This window comes from Triticum urartu, chromosome 2 (assembly GCF_003073215.2).
Source record: "Triticum urartu cultivar G1812 chromosome 2, Tu2.1, whole genome shotgun sequence".
NCBI lineage: Eukaryota > Viridiplantae > Streptophyta > Magnoliopsida > Poales > Poaceae > Triticum > Triticum urartu.
Genome location: NC_053023.1, coordinates 563,145,419 through 563,168,284, shown reverse-complemented (window position 1 = coordinate 563,168,284; position 22,866 = coordinate 563,145,419). Strand labels below are relative to the sequence as shown.

Here is a 22,866-nt window from a genome sequence, read left to right as displayed (position 1 = left end):
GGCCAACTTGACCATAGCACCGGCCAGAAGGATCAAGCAAGGGAGCCCATGCTTCTAGGGAAGCAGAGTTCACCACTTTGAGAAGACTGAAATCTGGTGCTACCTTGAGTGATCCCTCTAACCCCTTGTTTCATACGTGAAACCTGTTTGTTTCTCGTAGACCACTTTGGCCAGAAATGATCCTTTTGGTGTCTGTTATTTACTTTTTTTTTCTTCTGATATGGATCACTCGGATTCCATTTAAGACACGGCAAGATTGCCGGTTACCGCACGGGTTACATCATCAGGGTAGCTATCAAACCATTCACGAGAGAAAAAGATGCGTGATGGCTACATTCCATATGTAAGAAGCAAATTGTGTGTGCACATTTCTTTGGATGACCCCCACCTGATTCACCGCTACCTGTTTTCTAGTTTCACTAGTTCAAGTAAATCTGAAGAACATGTGGAATGATCCTAGGGCACATCACCTAGGATCTCACATAGTTTTATAACCATACAAAAACAAGTGACAGCGAATGCAATGGTTTGGAAGTAATTCATGATTTCATTTAACGAATAAACAGAATACAGTGCACAACCACCGCCAGAACTACAATCATGGGAAGAATTCTACATGGCCACCAACATCCCTACATAACAACTTGGCTTCAGAAGCTAGTTTCCTGCTCTTAACTATCACTAGATTTGTCAGCCGGTGCTTGGGCTGCGGCTCGAAAGATCTCGCCTCGGCCTCCTTCCCCAGCAGCACAAGCTCCCGGGAGGGCATCACGTTGCCCCACCAGAACTCACGCAGGACGTCGTGGATGAGCTCCCAGTATGCGCGGTCCCGAGGCACTCGGAACAGGCTGCTCCCGTTGGGTGTCCAGCAGTAGAGGTCGACCCAGTCTCTGCCCATGATCTCCATCAGCCCCTGCACCTGCGGCATGTAGTAGTATGGCACGATACGCCATGGAAGAGCAAGCTCGGGCTTACCCTTGTTGTACGGGCACTTGACTTCCAGGATCCCACCATCAGGGTCACACCCAAGAACGCCGTCAGGTGAAGCTCCGAGCCACCCCAATTTAGCCTCGGTGTGCACTGCGAAGCCAAGGGAACCCACTGACCGTCCTGTGATGCTCGTGTACTGCTCTACGGCCATGCTTTCATGATTGGTTCCCCAGGCCATGGCAGCCATGGCTGCATCCGCCAACTTGATATCTGTTGGTCCAAAGACCTTCTCACTCCAAAGCTCTGACCGTCTGTTGCCGGCCCAGAAACCCAAGGCAGTGCTGAAGGTGCTTGTGGTGAGCTTATCCTTGCGCAGAGCAAACCACTCCTCTGACCGCTGGGCTACATCAGCCGGCGGAAGCTGGGCCGACACCATGAGGGCTGAAGATGGCGAGAGAGATAGCGGTGATGACCGGGTAGTGTAGATCTGCAACGATGAACGCGAGCAGCTGCGAGGAATATAGCCTTCAAAGTTTCGTCTTGACGGCAAGGATGCAGATGGAGTTAACCGCACACGCGATGTTGAGCAAAATGCCGTTGGAATCGGCAGGAGCGACCTGAACAAATAAGAAACTGCTCAACGGTTAGACAACATTGTGATGCGGTTTGGATAAGTAGTAGGGAAGAGCTGAGAAAGCATACAGAGGAAGTGCTCCACAAGAATGGTGAACCTATGAATGTGCGTGTAACACATGACAGAGTTTGTGTTGTGCTTCTCTTATATGAAGAGATTGCCTCGCTTCTTGGATAAAGCATGAAAGAATTTTGCAAGCAACCACCAAGGGCTTATTCCTTGCCTGGCTCCAGGAAGCAGACATGCTTGGGACAAGTAAGCATTTCTGACAGGTGCAAAGCTTATGCTGCTACTAGAACGAAAACAAACTCTAGGTAACTGCAAATGACAGCCTGCAATCTTGTTCCATTTTTTATCTACCACTAGTTGGGAGATACTGTACGAGCCTTGTACTCAGATTCCAACATGTACAGACATTACAAAGTGAATCGATTACGATCAAATTTGGAACAACAATCAGTAAGCTACAATAATCCAAAAAACAACCTGAAACTAAACGGGACTACCGCGAGCATTTCCCAAATAATTTCCGCGTTTGGGAGTGAGAAGCATTCATGTCGTCGTTCACGACGCTCTGAAGCTCTCGAGGAGCGTGGGGGTTGCGATTGACACTGAAGGTGAAACCATAGAGCAGCGGGGCGAGCAGTGGCGGGGGTGGGTCGCTCACTCACCTGCGCGTTGCGGGAGCGCGAGCGACGACGCCGGTAGAGCCGAGCGAAGCCTCGGCCGTGGCGGCCCGGCCCCGCGGCTCAGCGCGTGACGGCCGGCGGCGGCCGCCTGCGGAGAAGCTGCCATGGCTAGGTCTCCGCTTGGGGATGGACCTGGTTCCGTCTGGGTTCGGGACGGGACGAGCGAAAGGTCTCGGTCTGGGACTCTGGGTCGAACACAACCAGCCTTCCTTTCCTTCGGTGCAGGGGCAAAAGCGTCCATAAAAAAGTATACGAATCAGGTGGAATTTATCCAACAGTCCCACGAGCAGGGAGCAGCCGCCGCGGCAGCGAAGAGTGGGGACGGGGAAGCGATCGGAGGCAATGGCGAACGGCGGCGACGGCGACGGCGACGTCCCGGAGAACGCCAACGAGCGTAAGGCCAGCCATTCGCTTGCGGGTTTTAGACTCGTTTCTGATGAATTTTCTGTGTTTCGCCGCCGCAGATTGCCCCGGGACGCAGTCGGAGGCGGCCGGGAAGGCGGAGTCCTGCGCCGGGGTGCCCCAACCAGCAGATCTGCGCCACCGCGCCCAAGGGCCCCGACCCAGGTAACACCACCCTGCCCCTCTGCACCTTACTTTTCCCCAGTCTGATCCTTGTGCGGTTGGCCACGCGATGTCAGTGTGGCTTGCTTGCTAGCATGTTGCCCCGATGCTTGCTGTTGGCCAGGTTTTTATTGTTGTTACAGCTGAGTACGAGCTTAGTAGAGAGCGTATGGTCTGCACTTGTGTGACTATTCTTTGCGATTGTGTGTGAATTTTGTTGAGCTCGTGTGCACAAGATGTTACACTTTGGTTGTCACATACTCACCATGTGAGCGAATTTGCATGCTTTCTCTGTGTACAAAGTTATTTTGGTATATCTGACCAGGAATTCCATGATGTTGAAGAAGTTAAGATAGTACATAAATAGCGGTCTGATATGCACTAGAAAATATGAGATACCTGAAAGATCTACAGTTAGTTCACTGACTCTCAGGTACTGTTTATATACCGGATGAGGGTGTTCTTGTTACATCTTGTACCGGTTAGTCAACCCAACTTAATTTGATCACATGAAGAAGTGCTATGTCAGGAAAAAGTACTTGAAGAACGTACTGCCGCATGCCTGCATTTTGATTCTCATACATGTACGCAAATGCAGTTAATTCTGCATGTGTGCCGGTTCTATTACTGGTGATGCCAGCTGTCATTTTTTGACCTAGCTATAAGAACTTTTAACCTAAGGTCCCACAAGCACACAGAAGCCACATTACTCTTGACTGTTTTATGTCACGTGACATATCATACCTGGCCTTTAGCATGATTATACATACATATAAAATGCAATTCATGTCTTATGCGATTGTTTCTGCATCCATAATATCTTGCTGTTCTTTCGTCTCTAGTATATTTATTCTTGGCGAGACAATGCTAAGCTGGGTCATTTCATTTTCAGACCTGCTTGCCATCATTGAGCGAATGAATACTGTGAAACATAAGATACTGGTGTTGTCTGGCAAGGGTGGTGTAGGGAAGAGTACTTTTTCAGCCCAGCTCTCATTTGCCCTTGTTGAGATGGACTATCAGGTCGGCCTTCTTGACATAGACATATGCGGACCTAGCATCCCAAAAATGTTAGATATTCATCAAAGCAATGTTGGCTGGTCACCAGTGTATGTTGAGTCCAACCTTGGTGTCATGTCAATTGGATTCATGCTGCCGAACCCAGATGATGCTGTCATATGGAGAGGTCCTCGCAAGAATGGGCTCGTCCGCGCCTATGAAGAACTCCCAACAAGAATTAACAGTAGTGGAATGGGCATAAACAATAAAAGCACATGTTCATTCCTATAACAATCGTAGAGCTTAACTGCAAAAAAGCACTATGATCTGTTTCAACCGCTATTGGGTGCTCAGAAATGATTTTCAGTTCTTTTTCCTAGAATGCAGCCTACAATATCAACAAAGGTAGACAAGCCACCAAAACATGAAAGCAAACATTAAGGCAACTACTCATTTTGAAACAGTTCAATTTCAAAATGTCAAAACCGGTCTATTCAATTTTAATTATTTATACTAGGATCACTGGCTGCCTTGAAGCATATGCAACACAGGATTAACACGTTAGCCTAGGGATGATGAGCTGTAGGTGTCAGCCTACAACAGTATTATCACAGTATCAGTGCATATGAAGAACTCCAACAAGAATTAACAGTCATGAAGTGGGCATAAGCAATAAAATCACATTTTGATCCATCCTACAAGCTTAACTCCAAGAACGTATTGATATTGTGCCAATGTGCTAGTTTTTTTTTTACATTTTAAAATGTGCTAATGCGTCCGGTGTACCAGTAGCACCACAAGTACCGGCATTCTCATACAGAAAAGGCTGAACTTTCCTATGATGGCAGGTCTGCTCCCAATCACCAGCCAAATACAAATCCAAACAACTAAGCAACAAAACTAACCAGAGCCGAGCAGCTAGTCTTGACTGTTGATATGAAACAAAATAGGCTAAAAGCTGTTTGAGACGTAAAATATATAAGCTAGATTGGTAAAAGCTGTTGACACGAAACAAAACTACCCCATCTTATTTCCACAGATATGAAAGAGAAAGAGAGGATAAAGGTATCAACACAAAAATATTGGGGTGAATTTGGTCCAAATATATAAGCTAGATTGGTAAAAGGTATGTTTGACACAATTAAACTTGAACCCAACACATAGCTTGAAAAGCATGTCCGCTTCATGCAGCACACCAATTGGAAGGGAGCATAAATGAAATCGCGATCCATCTTTCCTAACCCTTTCTCCTTCATGGCACCATCCATTCCTGCAGCAAGTAAATTAGCATCAAAATGTGACCTCAGTTATATTTCGATATTTCATAGCCGATATAAAAAATAAATTAGAATGCAAAAATGTGTTCTCTTAAAGAGACATTTTATAGCTAGTTCTGATGTACAGAGAATATAATAATGATTACAGCAAAGATAGCAATGAAGCTAAACAGTAGAACCTTTTACAAACAGAATTTACATATTTAGCCCATAAGAGATATAAATCTATGATGTTATAATCAGATGGGCACTCAAATCTGTCAAGACTAAGAACAAATCTTGTTTGTGGGTAAGATAAAAATTCTGAACCAGTGTAAGCAGCATAAATGGGTTTTTAATAACCAAAATCAAACGAGGAACCAAGATATATCAGCCGCATTTTCCACTGAAAGCTAGATGGCACAAAGCCAGAAGAACTCAGCAAAGCTTCTTCTATTTTCAAAACATCAAGTGTCATTTTTTTCAGATCCAGAGGCAAATGAAATTGTTTTCAATTTGCTGTTCCATAGTTCATTCATTCAGTTTGCCTTTTGCATCAGAATGATTTCTGGGTTCAACCATACCTCAGTTTCCGTTGCTGCATGTGGAGGCACATGATGCAACATTTCCTTTCTCCTCAGAAGCTGGATCAGAGTTTACAAGGCTGTCCCTGGAGATAGTAGAGTAAGAGATGGTATTACTGAGCTAACAAAGCCAAGACAGTATCACTCAATTTTACACTTATACTAGCATTAGTACCAAGCAAACAACAGCAGCACAACTCAAATGATTAGAAAGCAACACAAAAAACTTATCTCAAGAAAGCAACAGAAATGTTACTCAGATTATACCTGCAATGATTCTCAGCATCTTCTTCAAGTCTAGCAACAAAATCATACTGATAATCATCATGAGCAGAATGTTCAAGAGATCCGTCAAATTTTTGCCTTACAACTTCTAAGGCAAAGCGCCGGATCAATCTGTTCAGGTAGGATACGTTGGAGTCATAATACTTATCCCTCAGGTTCCGAGTCATGAAGCCAGCTTCAATTGTAATGCCCTTGACAAATCATGATTTTGTAATGAGTTACAACGAAGTTGAATAAGAAGTATAACACATTTTGGTTTGATTTTTTGCATACATACCAGCAGGGCAGCTTTTTTAACCAGAAGAGCAGCATCAGAACAAGCCTGAGAACCTTTCATGCAACTTAAGGCAAACATCCGTATCTGTGTGCTCTTGTGGGGTGATTCTGTTGGGGAACGTAGCAGAAATTCAAAATTTTCTACGCATCACCAAGATCATCTATGGAGTAATCTAGCAACGAAGGGAAGGAGAGTGCATCTACATACCCTTGTAGATCGCTAAGCGGAAGCGTTCAAGTGAACGGGGTTGATGGAGTCGTACTCGTCGTGATCCAAATCACCGATGATCCTAGTGCCGAACGGACGGCACCTCCGTGTTCAACACACGTACAGCCCGGTGACGTCTCCTACGCCTTGATCCAGCAAGGGGAGAAGGAGAGGTTGGGGAAGACTCCATCCAGCAGCAGCACGACGGCGTGGTGGTGGTGGAGGAGCGCGGGACTCCAGCAGGGCTTCGCCAAGCACTACGAGAGACGAGGAGGGAGAGGGGTAGGGCTGCGCCAACAGGGAGAGAATTCGTGTGTTTGGGCAGCCCCAAACCTCAAGTATATATAGGGGGAGGGGAGGGGCTGCGCCCCCACCTAGGGTTCCCTCCCTAGGGGTGGCGGCAGCCCCCAGATCCCATCTGGGGCGGCCACAAGGGGGAGAGGGGGAGGCGCACCTGGGGTGGGCCTTAGGGCCCATCTGCCCTAGGGTTTGCCCCCTTCCCTCTGGAGGCGCCTTGGGCCTTGGTGGGAGGCGCCCCAGCCCACCTAGGGGCTGGTCCCTTCCCACTATTGGCCCATGTAGGCCTCCGGGGCTGGTGGCCCCACCTGGTGGACCCCCGGACCCCTCCGGTGGTCCCGGTACACTACCGGTGATGCCCGGAACACTTCCGGTGGCCAAAACCATACTTCCTATATATCAAATCTTTACCTCCGGACCATTCCGGAACTCCTCGTGACGTCCGGGATCTCATCCGGGACTCCGAACAACATTCGGTAACCGCGTACATACTTTCCCTATAACCCTAGCGTCATCGAACCTTAAGTGTGTAGACCCTACGGGTTCGGGAGTCATGCAGACATGGCCGAGACAACTCTCCGGTCAATAACCAACAGCGGAGCTGGATACCCATGTTGGCTCCCACATGCTCCACGATGATCTCATCGGATGAACCACGATGTCAAGGATTAATCAATCCCGTATACAATTCCCTTTGTCTATCGGTACGATACTTGCCCGAGATTCGATCGTCGGTATCCCGATACCTTGTTCAATCTCGTTACCGGCAAGTCTCTTTACTCGTTCCGTAACACATCATCCCGTGATCAACTCCTTGATCACATTGTGCACATTATGATGATGTCCTACCGAGTGGGCCCAGAGATACCTCTCCGTTTACACGGAGTGACAAATCCCAGTCTCGATTCGTGCCAACCCAACAGACACTTTCGGAGATACCCGTAGTGTACCTTTATAGCCACCCAGTTACGTTGTGACGTTTGGCACACCCAAAGCATTCCTACGGTATCCGGGAGTTGCACAATCTCATGGTCTAAGGAAATGATACTTGACATTAGAAAAGCTTTAGCAAACGAACTACACGATCTTTGTGCTAGGCTTAGGATTGGGTCTTGTCCATCACATCATTCTCCTAATGATGTGATCCCGTTATCAACGACATCCAATGTCCATGGTCAGGAAACCGTAACCATCTATTGATCAACGAGCTAGTCAACTAGAGGCTTACTAGGGACGTGGTGTTGTCTATGTATCCACACATGTATCTGAGTTTCCTATCAATACAATTCTAGCATGGATAATAAACGATTATCATGAATAAGGAAATATAATAATAACCAATTTATTGTTGCCTCTAGGGCATATTTCTAACAGTCTCCCACTTGCACTAGAGTCAATAATCTAGTTCACATCGCCATGTGATTAACACTCACAAGTCACATCGCCATGTGACCAACATCCAAGAGTCTACTAGACTCAATGATCTAGTTCACATCACTATGTGATAAACACTCAAAGAGTTCTGGGTTTGATCATGTTATGCTTGTGAGAGAGGTTGTAGTCAACGGGTCTTGCCATATTCAGATCCCTATGTATTTTGCAAAACTTTATATCGTAGATGCTGCTGCCACGTTCCACTTGGAGCTATTCCAAATTGTTGCTCCATTATACGTATCCGGTATCTCTACTCAGAGCTATCCGGATAGGTGTTAAGCTTGCATCGACGTAACTCTTTACGTCGAACTCTTTATCACCTCCATAACCGAGAAACATTTCCTTATTCCTCTAAGGATAATTTTGACCGCTATCTGGTGATCTACTCCTAGATCACCTTTGTACCCTCTTGCCAGACACGTGGCAAGGCACACATCAAGTGCGGTACTCAGCATGACATACCGTATAGAGCCTATGACAAGAGCATAGGGGATGACCTTCGTCCTTCCTCTTTCTTCTGCCGTGGTCAATCTTTGAGTCTTACTCAACTTCACACCTTTACTACTCAGGTAAGAACCCCTTCTTTGACTGATCTATTTTGAACTCCTTCAAAAACATGTCAAGGTGTGCGTTCTTTGAAAGTATCATCAGGTGTCTTGATCTATCTCTATAGATCTTGATGCCCAATATGTAAGCAGCTTTATCCAGGTCTTCCTTTGAAAAACACTCTTCAGACAACCATTTATGCTTTCCAGAAATTCTACATTATTTCGGATCAACAATATGTCATCCACATATACTTATCAGAAATGTTGTAGTGCTCCCACTCACTTTCTTGTAAATACAAGTTTCTAGCAAACATTGTATAAACCTAAAAGCTTTGATCACTCCATCAAAACATATATTCCGATTCCGAGATGCTTGCTCTAGTCCATAGAAGGATTGCTGGAGCCAACATACTTTTTAGCATCCTTAGGATCATCAAAACCTTTTATTGTATCACATACAACTTTTCTTACGAAAACTGGTAAGAAAACTTGTTTTGACATCTATCTGTAAGATTTCATAATCGAAAAATACATCTAATGTTAACATGATTCTGACGGACTTAAGCATCGCTACGGGTGAGAAATTCTCATTGTAGTCAACTCCTTGAACTTGTGAAAAGACTCTTTCCCACAAGTCGAGCTTCATAGACGGTAACATTACCGCCCACGTCCGTCTTCTTCTTAAAGATCCATTTATCTCAATGGCTTGCCGATCATCGGGCAAGTCCACCAAAGTCCATACTTTGTTCTGATATATGGATCCTATTTCGGATTTCATGGCTTCTAACCATTTGTCGGAATACGGGCCCACCATCGATTCTCCATAGCTCGTAGGTTCATTGTTGTCTAACAACATGATGTCTAAGACAGGATTACCGTACCACTCAGGAGTAGTACATATCCTTGTCGACCTACGATGTTCGATAGCAACTTGATCTGAAGCTTCATGATCACTATCATTAACTTCCTATTCAACAGACGTAGGCGCCGCAGAAAACATCTTTCTGTGTCGCATCACTCTCTGGTTGAAGTAAAGGTTTGACAACCTCATCAAGTTCTATCTTCCTCCCACTCAATTCTTTCGAGAGAAACTCCTTCTCGAGAAAGGACCCGTTCTTAGCGACAAATAATTTGCCCTCGGATCTGAGATAGAAGGTATACCCAACTTTCACCTTTGGGTATCCTATGAAGATGTGTTTGTCTGCTTTGGGTTCGAGCTTCTTCGGCTGAAGCCTTAAGCATCGTAGCCCCAAACATTAAGAAACGACAACTTTGGTTTCTTGCCAAACCAATGTTCATACGACGTCGTCTCAACGGACTTAGATGGTGTCCTATCTAAAGTGAATGCAGTTGTCTCTAACGCATAACCTCAAAATGAAAACGGTAGATTGATAAGAGACATCATCAATCGCACCATACCTCATAAGGTTCGATTACGACGTCCGGACACACCATAACCCGGTGGTGTTCCAGGTGGCTTCAACTGTGAAACAATTCCACAATGTCTTAAGTGTTTACCAAACTCATAACTCAGATATTCTCATTGATCAGATCGTAGGAATTTGATCTTCTTGTTATGATGATTCTTAACTTCACTTTGAAATGGCTTGAACTTTTCAAACGTTTCAGACTTGTGCTTCATTAAGTAAATATACCTATATCTACTCAAATCGTCAGTGAAGATGAGAAAATAGCGATATCCACCGCACGCTTCAATTCTCATTGGATCACACGCATCAGCATGTATGATTTCCAACAAGTCACTTGCCCGTCTCATTGTACCTGAAAGCGGGGTCTTAGTCATCCTGCCCATGAGGCATGGCTCGCATGTGTCAAGCGATTCAAAATCAAGTGACTCCAAACGTCCATCGACATGGAGTTTCTTCATGCATCTTACGCCAATATGACCTAAGCGGCAGTGCCACAAGAAAGTGGTACTATCATTATTAACTCTACATCCTTTGGCGTGAACATGTGTATTACCACGACCGAGATTCAATGAACCATTCACATAGGGTGCATGACCATGAAAGGTATTATTCATGTAAACAGAATAACCATTATTCTCTAATTTAAATGAATAATCGTATTGCAATGAACATGATCTAATCATATTCATGCTTAACGTAGACACCTGATAACATTTATCTAGGTTCAATACTAATCCCGAAGGCAGATGGAGCGTGCGATGGTGATCTCATCAACTTTGGAAATACTTCCAACACACATCGTCACCTCGCCCTTAGCCAGTCTCCGTTTAGTCCGTAGCTTTTGCTTCAAGTCACCAGTAATAGCAACTGAACCGGTATCCAATACCCAGGTGCTACCAGGAGTACTAGCGAGGTACACATTAATAACACGTATATACTTTGTTGAAGTTGCCAGCCTTCTTATCTACCATGCATTTGGGGTAATTTCGCTACCAGTGACCGTTCCCCTTACAATAGAAGCACTTAGTCTTGGGTTTGGGTTCAACCTTGGGTTCCTTCACTGGAGCGGCAACTGGTTTGCCATCCATGAAGTTTCCCTTCTAGCCCTTGCCCTTCTTGAAACCAGTGGTCTTGTTAAACCATCAACACTTGATGCTCCTTCTTGATTTCTACCTATTGCGGTCTTAAGCACCGCGAACAGCTCCGGGATCAACTGCATCCCTTGCATGTCATAGTTCATCACGAAGATCTAGTAGCTTAGTGATAGTGGCTAGAGAACTCTATCAATCACTATCTTATCTGGAAGTTTAACTCCCACTTGATTTAAGTGATTGTAGCACCCAGACATTCTGAGCACATGCTCACTAGCTGAGCTATTCTCCTCCATCTTGTTGGCAAAAGAACTTGTCAGAGGTCTCACACCTCTCAACACGGGCATGAGCCTGAAATCCCAATTTCAGCTCTTGGAACATCCCATATGTCTTATGGCGTTCAAAACGTCATTGAAATCCCGATTCTAAGCCGTAAAGTATGGTGCACTAAACTATCATGTAGTCATCAGGATGTATCTGTCAGGTGTTCACAACATCCACAGGCGACGTTGTAGGGGTTTGCACATCGAGCGGTGCATCAAAGACGTAAGCCTTCTGTGTAGCAGTGAGGACACTCCTTGGACTACGGACCTAGTCCGCATCATTGCTTACAATATCTTTCAACTTAATCTTTCTCTAGGAACGTATTGAAATAGGGAACGTGAGCTATTTATCTACAACATATTTGCGAAGACAATTCAGACTATGTTCATGATAATTGAGTTCATCTAATGAACTCCCACTCAGATAGACATCCCTCTAGTCATCTAAGTGAAACATGATCCGAGTCAACTAGGCCGTGTCCGATCATCACGTGAGACGGACTAGTCAACATCGGTGAACATCTTCATGTTGATCGTATCTTCTATACGACTCATGCTCGACCTTTTGGTCTTCCGTGTTCCGAGGCCATGTCTGTACATGCTAGGCTCGTCAAGTCAACCTAAGTGTTTTTGCTGTGTAAATCTGGCTTACACCCGTTGTATTCGAACGTTAGAGTCTATCACACCCGATCATCACGTGGTGCTTCGAAACAACGAACCTTCGCAACGGTGCACAGTTAGGGGGAACACTTTTCTTGAAATTTTAGTGAGGGGTCATCTTATTTAAGCTACCATCGTTCTAAGCAAATAAGATGTAAAACATGATAAACATCACATGCAATCAAATAGTGACATGATATGGCCAATATCATTTTGCTCCTTTTGATCTCCATCTTCGGGGCTCCATGATCATCGTTGTCACCGGCATGACACCATGATCTCCATCATCATGATCTCCATCATCGTGTCTTCTTGAAGTTGTCTCGTCATCTATTACTTCTACTACTATGGCTAACGCTTTAGCAATAAAGTAAAGTAATTACATGACGTTTATGTTGACACGCAGGTCATAAATAAATAAAGACAACTCTTATGGCTCCCGCCGGTTGTCATACTCATCGACATGCAAGTCGTGATTCCTATTACAAGAACATGATCAATCTCATACATCACATATATCATTCATCACATCCTTTTGGCCATATCACATCACAAGGCATATGCTGCAAAAACAAGTTAGACGTCCTCTAATTGTTGTTGCAAGTTTTTACGTGGCTGCTATAGGTTTCTAGCAAGAACGTTTCTTACCTACGCGAAAACCACAACGTGATATGCCAATTTCTATTTACCCTTCATAAGGACCCTTTTCATCGAATCCGATCCGACTAAAGTGGGAGAGACAGACACCCGCTAGCCACCTTATGCAACTAGTGCATGTCAGTCGGTGGAACCAGTCTCACGTAAGAGTACGTGTAAGGTCGGTCCGGGCCGCTTCATCCCACGATGCCGCCGAATCAAGATAAGACTAGTAACGGCAAGTAAATTGACAATATCGACGCCCACAACTGCTTTGTGTTCTACTCGTGCATAGAAACTACGCATAGACCTAGCTCATGATGCCACTGTTGGGGAACGTAGCAGAAATTCAAAATTTTCTACGCATCACCAAGATCAATCTATGGAGTAATCTAGCAACGAGGGGAAGGAGAGTGCATCTACATACCCTTGTAGATCGCTAAGCGGAAGCGTTCAAGTGAACGGGGTTGATGGAGTCGTACTCGTCGTGATCCAAATCACCGATGATCCTAGTGCCGAACGGACGGCACCTCCGTGTTCAACACACGTACAGCCCGGCGACGTCTCCTACGCCTTGATCCAACAAGGGGAGAAGGAGAGGTTGGGGAAGACTCCATCCAGCAGCAGCACGCCGGCGTGGTGGTGGTGGAGGAGCGCGAGACTCCAGCAGGGCTTCGCCAAGCACTACGAGAGACGAGGAGGGAGAGGGGTAGGGCTGCGCCAACAGGGAGAGAATTCGTGTGTTGGGCAGCCCCCATACCTCAAGTATATATAGGGGGAGGGGAGGGGCTGCGCCCCCACCTAGGGTTCCCTCCCTAGGGGTGGCGGCAGCCCCTAGATCCCATCTGGGAGGCGGCCACAAGGGGGAGAGGGGGAGGCGCACCTAGGGTGGGCCTTAAGGCCCATCTGCCCTAGGGTTTGCCCCCTTCCCCTCTTGGAGGCGCCTTGGGCCTTAGTGGGAGGCGCCCCAGCCCACCTAGGGGCTGGTCCCTTCCCACTATTGGCCTATGTAGGCCTCCGGGGCTGGTGGCCCCACCTGGTGGACCCCCGGACCCTTCCGGTGGTCCCGGTACACTACCGGTGATGTCCGGAACAATTCCGGTGGCCAAAACCATACTTCCTATATATCAATCTTTACCTCCGGACCATCCGGAACTCCTCGTGATGTCCGGGATCTCATCCGGGACTCCGAACAACATTCGGTAACCGCGTACATACTTTCCCTATAACCCTAGCGTCATCGAACCTTAAGTGTGTAGACCCTACGGGTTCGTGAGTCATGCAGACATGGCCGAGACAACTCTCCGGTCAATAACCAACAGCGGGATCTGGATACCCATGTTGGCTCCCACATGCTCCACGATGATCTCATCGGATGAACCACGATGTCAAGGACTTAATCAATCCCGTATACAATTCCCTTTGTCTAGCGGTACGATACTTGCCCGAGATTCGATCGTCGGTATCCCGATACCTTGTTCAATCTCGTTACAGGCAAGTCTCTTTACTCGTTCCGTAACACATCATCCCGTGATCAACTCCTTGGTCACATTGTGCACATTATGATGATGTCCTACCGAGTGGGCCCAGAGATACCTCTCCGTTTACACGGAGTGACAAATCCCAGTCTCGATTCGTGCCAACCCAACAGACACTTTCGGAGATACCTGTAGTGTACCTTTATAGCCACCTAGTTACATTGTGACGTTTGGCACACCCAAAGCACTCCTACGGTATTTGGGAGTTGCACAATCTCATGGTCTAAGAAAATGATACTTGACATTAGAAAAGCTTTAGCAAACGAACTACACGATCTTTGTGCTAGGCTTAGGATTGGGTCTTGTCCATCACATCATTCTCCTAATGATGTGATCCCGTTATCAACGACATCCAATGTCCATGGTCAGGAAACCGTAACCATCTATTGATCAACGAGCTAGTCAACTAGAGGCTTACTAGGGACATGGTGTTGTCTATGTATCCACACATGTATCTGAGTTTCCTATCAATACAATTCTAGCATGGATAATAAACGATTATCATGAACAAGGAAATATAATAATAACCAATTTATTATTGCCTCTAGGGCATATTTCCAACAGATTCTTCAGGGTCCAGAAGACTGGGATGACAGCTCAGCCTCTCAACGATCAACTCGCTCTCCTTCGCAACACACTTTGGACCATTGCAATGTTTCATAAATGGCACAAAGATAGTAGTAAGCCCAAGGTATAAAATCCTAAATTTAAATACAGGATATAAAATCCTAAATTTAAAGTGATGCACAGGTTTATTTAGTCAAATTAGATGCTTACTGTGGCAGCGATCATGGAAATAGAAGAATCTCCTTCACCACTGTTGGAACAGATAAGTTCATAAGCGCAGTTTTGGATATCGTCACTCAGACTGATCTCATCATGGGGGACAAGGGTGTGCTTGTACAGCCACTCAGACTTCAATTTAATTTCCTGATCCATACACTTCCAAGGAGAGAAATCATGGGTTAGTTTGCAGTTGGTGCAGATCAAGAATTCCAAATGATACATACTGCGAGCTAGCAACTAGATATATGGCCACATGTACATGCAAATCCGCTTGTTTTGATTTCATGCAATCGGGGTAGGTTAGAGATGTTAATTACCAACTTGTAGGCATCGGGATCATGATAACGAGGAGCATTATGATCGCAGAACTTCTGGAGGTATGCACGATACGGACACCAGTCATCTAAAGCTTGAGGATATAGGCGATTATTTCCCCATGCTCTCTCAAAAAGACCTGAAACTGTATGATTAGAAAGATTGCGCACGCATCCCAGCAAAATAAAGCAAATTATTTGAGGGACTCACGGGGAAAGTGGATCATCAACAAGGGAGGAACGGATCTATCCCCTCCCTCCTCAATATCAATATCAAGTAATTGGTCACACCATGAGACCATCATCGCATAGAGACCCCTGAGGGCAGCGGCAGGCTCAATCATCACATCACAATCATCCCGATCTTGATCGGAGTCAGGGGCTGTTTGGTTCTAGGACTAGCATTGTCATACTTTGCCACACATTTTTGCCAAACTTGCCTAAGGTTAGTTCATCAAAATGAGAGCCACAAGTTGGCAAGCCTAAGGGAATCTTGCCACACCTTTTGTGTGTATGCCATGTGGGGCACAAGTGTGGCTTGCCTAAGGTGTGGCTTGAACCAAACACTCTCCTAAGTTGGTCAAACTTGCCTAACCTTAGGTGTGGCAATCTTTGGCAAAGTTAGTCACAAACCAAACAGCCTCTCAACTTCCATCACACCCTCCCCCTTCGAGGTCGGGATAGGAGGAGATCCCGAAGACGCTCGCATTGCGGCGGGCTAGATCTGATCATACCTGGCCAAACGGGCCGGCCCGGCCCGGCACGGCCCGGCCCATCGTAATCGTGCCTGGCCCGGCACGGCCCGCCAGGGCACGATTACTATATGGGCCATGCCGTGTCGGCCCGCGTGCTGCGCCCCCAGGCCCAGGCACGACCCAATTAGTAAATGGGCCGGCACGTTGGCCCGTTTAGCACGGTGGGCCGCATATTTTCAGCCTATTATTTGACGCACTGAGCGTTTTTAGTCTATTTTTACATGTTGGGCCATATATAGATGTATATAAAAAAACTTAATCGGGTCGTGCCGTGCCGGCCCGCGTGTCCAGCCTCCAGGCCCGGGCACGGCCCAGGGTGTGCCGCGTGCCAGGCCCGACCCATTTAGCCCGTGCCGTGCCTGGCCCAAGGCGGGCCGTGCCGGCGTGCTCACAGGCCGGCCCGAAAAAACCGGCCCATTTGGCCAGCTATAGATCTGATGTATGGCTTAGGGTGTTAGGCAAATTTGACAATTTTGACCTCGGGACGAAATCAATTCACAGAATGAACTGCCCGTAAAACTATTTCACGACCCTGACCCTTTTGTGTAGCACCCGCCATGCAGGCGCCACACACTACGGTGCAACGCCCAGCTCTGGGGCGTTGCACGCCAGTCCACCGTGGTAGCCCTTGGGCCCGCACCCAGCAGTGCAGCGCCTCCGAGCTAGGTGCCACACATGTAATGTGCAGCGACTAGCGCTCGGGCGCTACACTGTGACTTAGATAGGGGCTGGCCCCCGCTCCCCCCACCCCACACATCCCAACCCGAGCTTTGCCCCCTCTTCCACTCTCTCCCTCTCTCAAATCCTCTCCCAAATCTTGCAAATTTGAAGAATTTGTCCGTGGATTTCGAAGTCAAACCCTCCCTCAAGGTAATCTTCTTCGACCCCCTTGTTTTGATCCAAGTAATGCTAGTTTGGGGAAACCCTAGTTTTGTTTGGATCTAGAGATTTGTATGGAGATGTGAGATCTTTGTTTGCCAATTTCCTATGATTAGGCTTTGTTAGTATGTTAGGGTTATTCTTATGGGTGTTCTTATGTTGGTGCTAGGGTTATGGTTAGGGTTAGGGTTATTGTTAGGGTTATGGTTATTGTTAGGGTTATGGTTAGGGTTAGGGTTGTTGTTTGATATATATTTTAGGGTTTGTATTCTGTGTTAATCCTTAAATTAGTACTCATGGAAGCAATGTTACGTTGTGTTGTTTGAATGCTTATAGGGATGGGAAGAACATGTGTGTTTGTTCATCATGGGGACAAAGACGCCTTCTTGAAAAGCAATATTGAACCGGACCCGGATGAGCTTGATATGGTGTTTGATAGTAGTCCTAGCTATGCGGAGCTCTTGCAACAAGTGAGGAAAGTTTTGAATTGGATGGACCCTAGTGATATTGTTGAGTTGGAGGGAAGGCATAATGTAGGTTTTGGAATGCACATCCGTTGAAAGACAATGCGTGTCAACTCGGAGCAACGTTGGGTTGCATACAAGGAAACGGTGGCCGATTCACTTGACAATGCTCTTGAATTATTTGCAACGAAGAAGGTTGATTCAAGTTTGCATTTGGACTTGAACCAGAAACCCTCCCCTTTGGTTCCTAGTAGCCCCCCACCCTTGAAGCGAGATGAAATTGTTGAACCTCTTTTGACCCAAGAAGTGAGGCCAACATTGAGCCCGTTTACAAACAACCAAGATGAAGCTTTGCAAGAGGACAATGATGAGTATGCAGACGATGACAATGAAGTTGATCTCCATGACAACAATGTGGGTGATCTTGACAAATATCATTTGCAAGAGACAATGGACCATTCCATCCCTTTTTCCCGTGCATATGCATCGGATTCAGATGACGAAGGTCCCGATGAACAAGTTGATGAGAAGGGGTTCACGGTGAAGGAGGCCGATGTTGGGGAACGTAGTAATTTCAAAAATTTCCTACGCACACGCAAGATCATGGTGATGCATATCAACGAGAGGGGAGAGTGTTGTCTACGTACCCTTCGTAGACCGGAAGCGGAAGCGTTAGCACAACGCGGTTGATGTAGTCGTACGTCTTCACGATCCGACCGATCCAAGTACCGAATGCACGACACCTCCGAGTTCTAGCACACGTTCAGCTCGATGACGATCCCCGGACTCCGATCCAGCAGAATGTCGGGGAAGAGTTCCGTCAGCACGACGGCGTGGTGACGATCTTGATGTTCTACCGTCGCAGGGCTTCGCCTAAGCACCGCTACAATATTATCGAGGATTATGGTGGAGGGGGGCACCGCACACGGCTAAGAGATCAATGATCAATTGTTGTGTCTATGGGTGCCCCCTGCCCCCGTATATAAAGGAGCAAGGGAGGGAGGCGGCCGGCCTAGGAGGAGGGCGCGCCAAGGGGGGAGTCCTACTCCCACCGGGAGTAGGACTCCTCCTTCCCTTGTTGGAGTAGGAGAGAAGGAAAGAGGGGGAGAGGAACAAGGAAAAGTGGGCTGCACCCCTTGTCCAATTCGGACCAGAGGGGGGGCGCGCGCCTCCTTCCTTTTGGCCTCTCTCCTCTATTCCCGTATGGCCCAATAAGGCCCATATACTCCCCGGCGAATTCCCGTAACTCTCCGGTACTCCGAAAAATACCCGAATCACTCGGAACCTTTCTGATGTCCGAATATAGTCGTCCAATATATCGATCTTTACGTCTCGACCATTTCGAGACTCCTCGTCATGTCCCCGATCTCATCCGGGACTCCGAACTCCTTCGGTACATCAAAACTCATAAACTCATAATATAACTGTCATCGAAACCTTAAGCGTGCGGACCCTACGGGTTCGAGAACAATGTAGACATGACCGAGACACGTCTCCGGTCAATAACCAATAGCGGAACCTGGATGCTCATATTGGCTCCCACATATTCTACGAAGATCTTTATCGGTCAGACCGCATAACAACATACGTTGTTCCCTTTGTCATCGGTATGTTACTTGCTCGAGATTCGATCATCGGTATCTCAATACCTAGTTCAATCTCGTTACCAGCAAGTCTCTTTACTCGTTCCGTAATACATCATCCTGCAACTAACTCATTAGTTGCAATGCTTTCAAGGCTTAAGTGATGTGCATTACCGAGAGGGCCCAGAGATACCTCTCCGACAATCGGAGTGACAAATCCTAATCTCGAAATGCGCCAACCCAACAAGTACCTTTGGAGACACTTGTAGAGCACCTTTATAATCACCCAGTTATGTTGTGACGTTTGGTAGCACACAAAGTGTTCCTCCAATAAACGGGAGTTGCATAATCTCATAGTCATAGGAACATGTATAAGTCATGAAGAAAGCAATAGCAACAAACTAAACGATCAAGTGCTATGCTAACGGAATGGGTCAAGTCAATCACATCATTCTCCTAATGATGTGATCCCGTTAATCAAATGACAACTCATGTCTATGGTTAGGAAACATAACCATCTTTGATCAACGAGCTAGTCAAGTAGAGGCATACTAGTGACACTTTGTTTGTCTATGTATTCACACATGTGTTATGTTTCCGGTTAATACAATTATAGCATGAATAATAAACATTTATCATATATAAGGAAATAAATAATAACTTTATTATTGCCTCTAGGGCATATTTCCTTCAGTCTCCCACTTGCACTAGAGTCAATAATCTAGTTCACATCGCCATGTGATTTAATACCAATAGTTCACATCACCATGTGATTAACACCCATAGTTCACATCGACATGTGATCAACACCCAAAGGGTTTACTAGAGTCAATAATCTAGTTCACATCGCTATGTGATTAACACCCAAAGAGTACTAAGGTGTGATCATGTTTTGCTTGTGAGAGAAGTTTAGTCAACGGGTCTGCCACATTCAGATCCGTACGTATTTTGCAAATTTCTATGTCAACAATGCTCTGCATGGAGCTACTCTAGCTAATTGCTCCCACTTTCAATATGTATCCAGATTGAGACTTAGAGTCATCTGGATCAGTGTCAAAACTTGCATTGACATAACCCTTTACGACGAACCTTTTGTCACCTCCATAATCGAGAAACATATCCTTATTCCACTAAGGATAATTTTGACCAATGTCCAGTGATCTACTCCTAGATCACTATTGTACTCCCTTGCCAAACTCAGGGCAGGGTATACAATAGGTCTGGTACACAGCATGGCATACTTTATAGAACCTATGGCTGAGGCATAGGGAATGACTTTCATTCTCTCTCTATCTTCTGCCGTGGTCGGGTTTTGAGTCTTACTCAACTTCACACCTTGTAACACATGCAAGAACTCCTTTTTGACTATTCCATTTTGAACTACTTCAAAATCTTGTCAAGGTATGTACTCATTGAAAAACTTATCAAGCGTCTTGATCTATCTCTATAGATCTTGATGCTCAATATGTAAGCAGCTTCACCGAGGTCTTTCTTTGAAAAACTCCTTTCAAACATTCCTTTATGCTTTGCAGAATAATTCTACATTATCTCCGATCAACAATATGCCATTCACATATACTTATCAGAAATGTTTTAATGCTCCCACTCACTTTCTTGTAAATACAGGCTTCACCGCAAGTCTGTATAAAACTATATGCTTTGATCAACTTATCAAAGCATATATTCCAACTCCGAGATGCTTGCACCAGTCCATAGATGGATCGCTGGAGCTTGCATATTTTCTTAGTACCTTTAGGATTGACAAAACCTTCTGGTTGCATCATATACAACTCTTCTTTAATAAATCCATTAAGGAATGTAGTTTTGTTTATCCATTTGCCAGATTTCATAAAATGCGGCAATTGCTAACATGATTCGGACAGACTTAAGCATAGATACGAGTGAGAAACTCTCATCGTAGTCAACACCTTGAACTTGTCGAAAACCTTTTTGTGACAATTCTAGCTTTGTAGATAGTAACACTACTATCAGCGTCCGTCTTCCTCTTGAAGATCCATTTAATCTCAATGGCTCGCCGATCAATGGGCAAGTCAATCAAAGTCCATACTTTGTTCTCATACATGGATCTCATCTCAGATTTCATGGCCTCAAGCCATTTCGCGGAATCTGGGCTCATCATCGCTTCCTCATAGTTCGTAGGCTCATCATGGTCAAGTAACATGACCTCCAGAACAGGATTACCGTACCACTCTGGTGCGGATCTCACTCTGGTTTACCTACGAGGTTCGGTAGTAACTTGATCTGAAGTTACATGATCATCATCATTAGCTTCCTCACTAATTGGTGTAGTAGTCACAGGAACAGATTGCTGTGATGAACTACTTTCCAATAAGGGAGCAGGTACAGTTACCTCATCAAGTTCTACTTTTCTCCCACTCACTTATTTCGAGAGAAACTCCTTCTCTAGAAAGGATCCATTCTCAGCAATGAATATCTTGCCTTTGGATCTGTGATAGAAGGTGTACCCAACATTTTTCTTTTGGGTATCCTATGAAGATGCACTTCTCCGATTTGGGTTTGAGCTTATTAGGTTGAAACTTTTTCACATAAGCATTTCAACCTCAAACTTTAAGAAACAACAGCTTAGGTTTCTTGCCAAACCATAGTTCATACAGTGTCGTCTCAACGGATTTAGATGGTGCCCTATTTAACGTGAATGTAGCTGTCTCTAATGCATAACCCCAAAACGATAGTGGTAAATCGGTAAGAGACATCATAGATCGCACCATATCTAATAAAGTACGGTTACGACGTTCGGACACACCATTACACTGTGGTGTTCTAGGTGGCGTGAGTAGTGAAACTATTTCACATTGTTTTAACTGAAGGCCAAACTCGTAACTCAAATATTTTACTTCTGCGATCATATCGTAGAGACTTCTATTTTTGTTACGATGATTCTCCACTTCACTCTGAAATTCTTTGAACTTTTCAATTGTTTCAGACTTATGTTTCATCAAGTAGATATACCCATATCTACTCAAATCATCTGTGAAGGTCAGAAAATAACGATACCCGCCGCGAGCCTCAACAGTCATCGGACTGCATACATCAGATGTATTATTTCCAATACGTCAGTTGCTCGCTCCATTGTTCCAGAGAACGGAGTCTTAGTCATCTTGCCCATGAGGCATGGTTCGCAAGCATCAAAATGATTCATAATCAAGTGATTCCAAAAGCCCATCAGCATGGATTTTCTTCATGCACTTTACACCAATATGACCTAAACGACAGTGCCACAAATAAGTTGCACTATCATTATTAACTTTGCATCTTTTGGCTTCAATATTATGAGAATGTGTATCACCACAATCGAGATCCAACAAACCATTTTCATTGGGTGTATGACCATAGAAGGTTTTATTCATGTAAACAGAACAACAATTTATTCTCTTACTTAAATGAATAACCGTATTGCAATAAACATGATCAAATCATATTTATGCTCAACGCAAACACCAAATAACACTTATTTAGGTTCAACACTAATCCCGAAAGTATAGGGAGTGTGCGATGATGATCATATCAATCTTGGAACCACTTCCAACACACATCGGCACTTCACCCTTAACTAGTCTTTGTTCATTCTGCAACTCCCGTTTCGAGTTACTACTCTTAGCAACTGAACCAGTATCAAATACCGAGGGGTTGCTACGAACACTAGTAAAATACACATCAATAA

At 45.4% G+C, this 22,866-nt stretch overlaps 1 protein-coding gene and 1 long non-coding RNA gene across 2 annotated transcripts; one reads left to right on the top strand and one right to left on the bottom strand.

Moving 5' to 3' along the window:
* Positions 1-527: 527 nt before the first annotated feature.
* Positions 528-2,427, bottom strand: LOC125538777. The gene is made up of 2 exons (XM_048702067.1): positions 2,236-2,427; positions 528-1,563 (listed from the first exon to the last, which is right to left on the bottom strand). The coding sequence occupies exons 1-2, from the start codon at positions 2,357-2,359 to the stop codon at positions 599-601; spliced, it is 1,089 nt and encodes a 362-aa protein (XP_048558024.1). The 5' UTR covers positions 2,360-2,427; the 3' UTR covers positions 528-598.
* Positions 2,428-2,505: 78 nt separating this feature from the next.
* Positions 2,506-4,195, top strand: LOC125538778. Its single transcript, XR_007296509.1, has 3 exons — positions 2,506-2,647; positions 2,718-2,820; positions 3,710-4,195. It is a non-coding gene; the product is annotated as an uncharacterized LOC125538778 (long non-coding RNA).
* The last annotated feature ends 18,671 nt before the right edge of the window (positions 4,196-22,866 follow it).

What these genes read in the sequence shown, in the direction of transcription:
- LOC125538777 (XM_048702067.1), bottom strand. Translation starts at nt 2,359, where the DNA reads ATGGCAGCTTCTCCGCAGGCGGCCGCCGCCGGCCGTCACGCGCTGAGC. An exon ending in CGCGCTCCCGCAACGCGCAG is followed by an intron (nt 1,564 to 2,235) that starts GTGAGTGAGCGA and finishes ACCGTTGAGCAG; the next exon opens with TTTCTTATTTGTTCAGGTCG.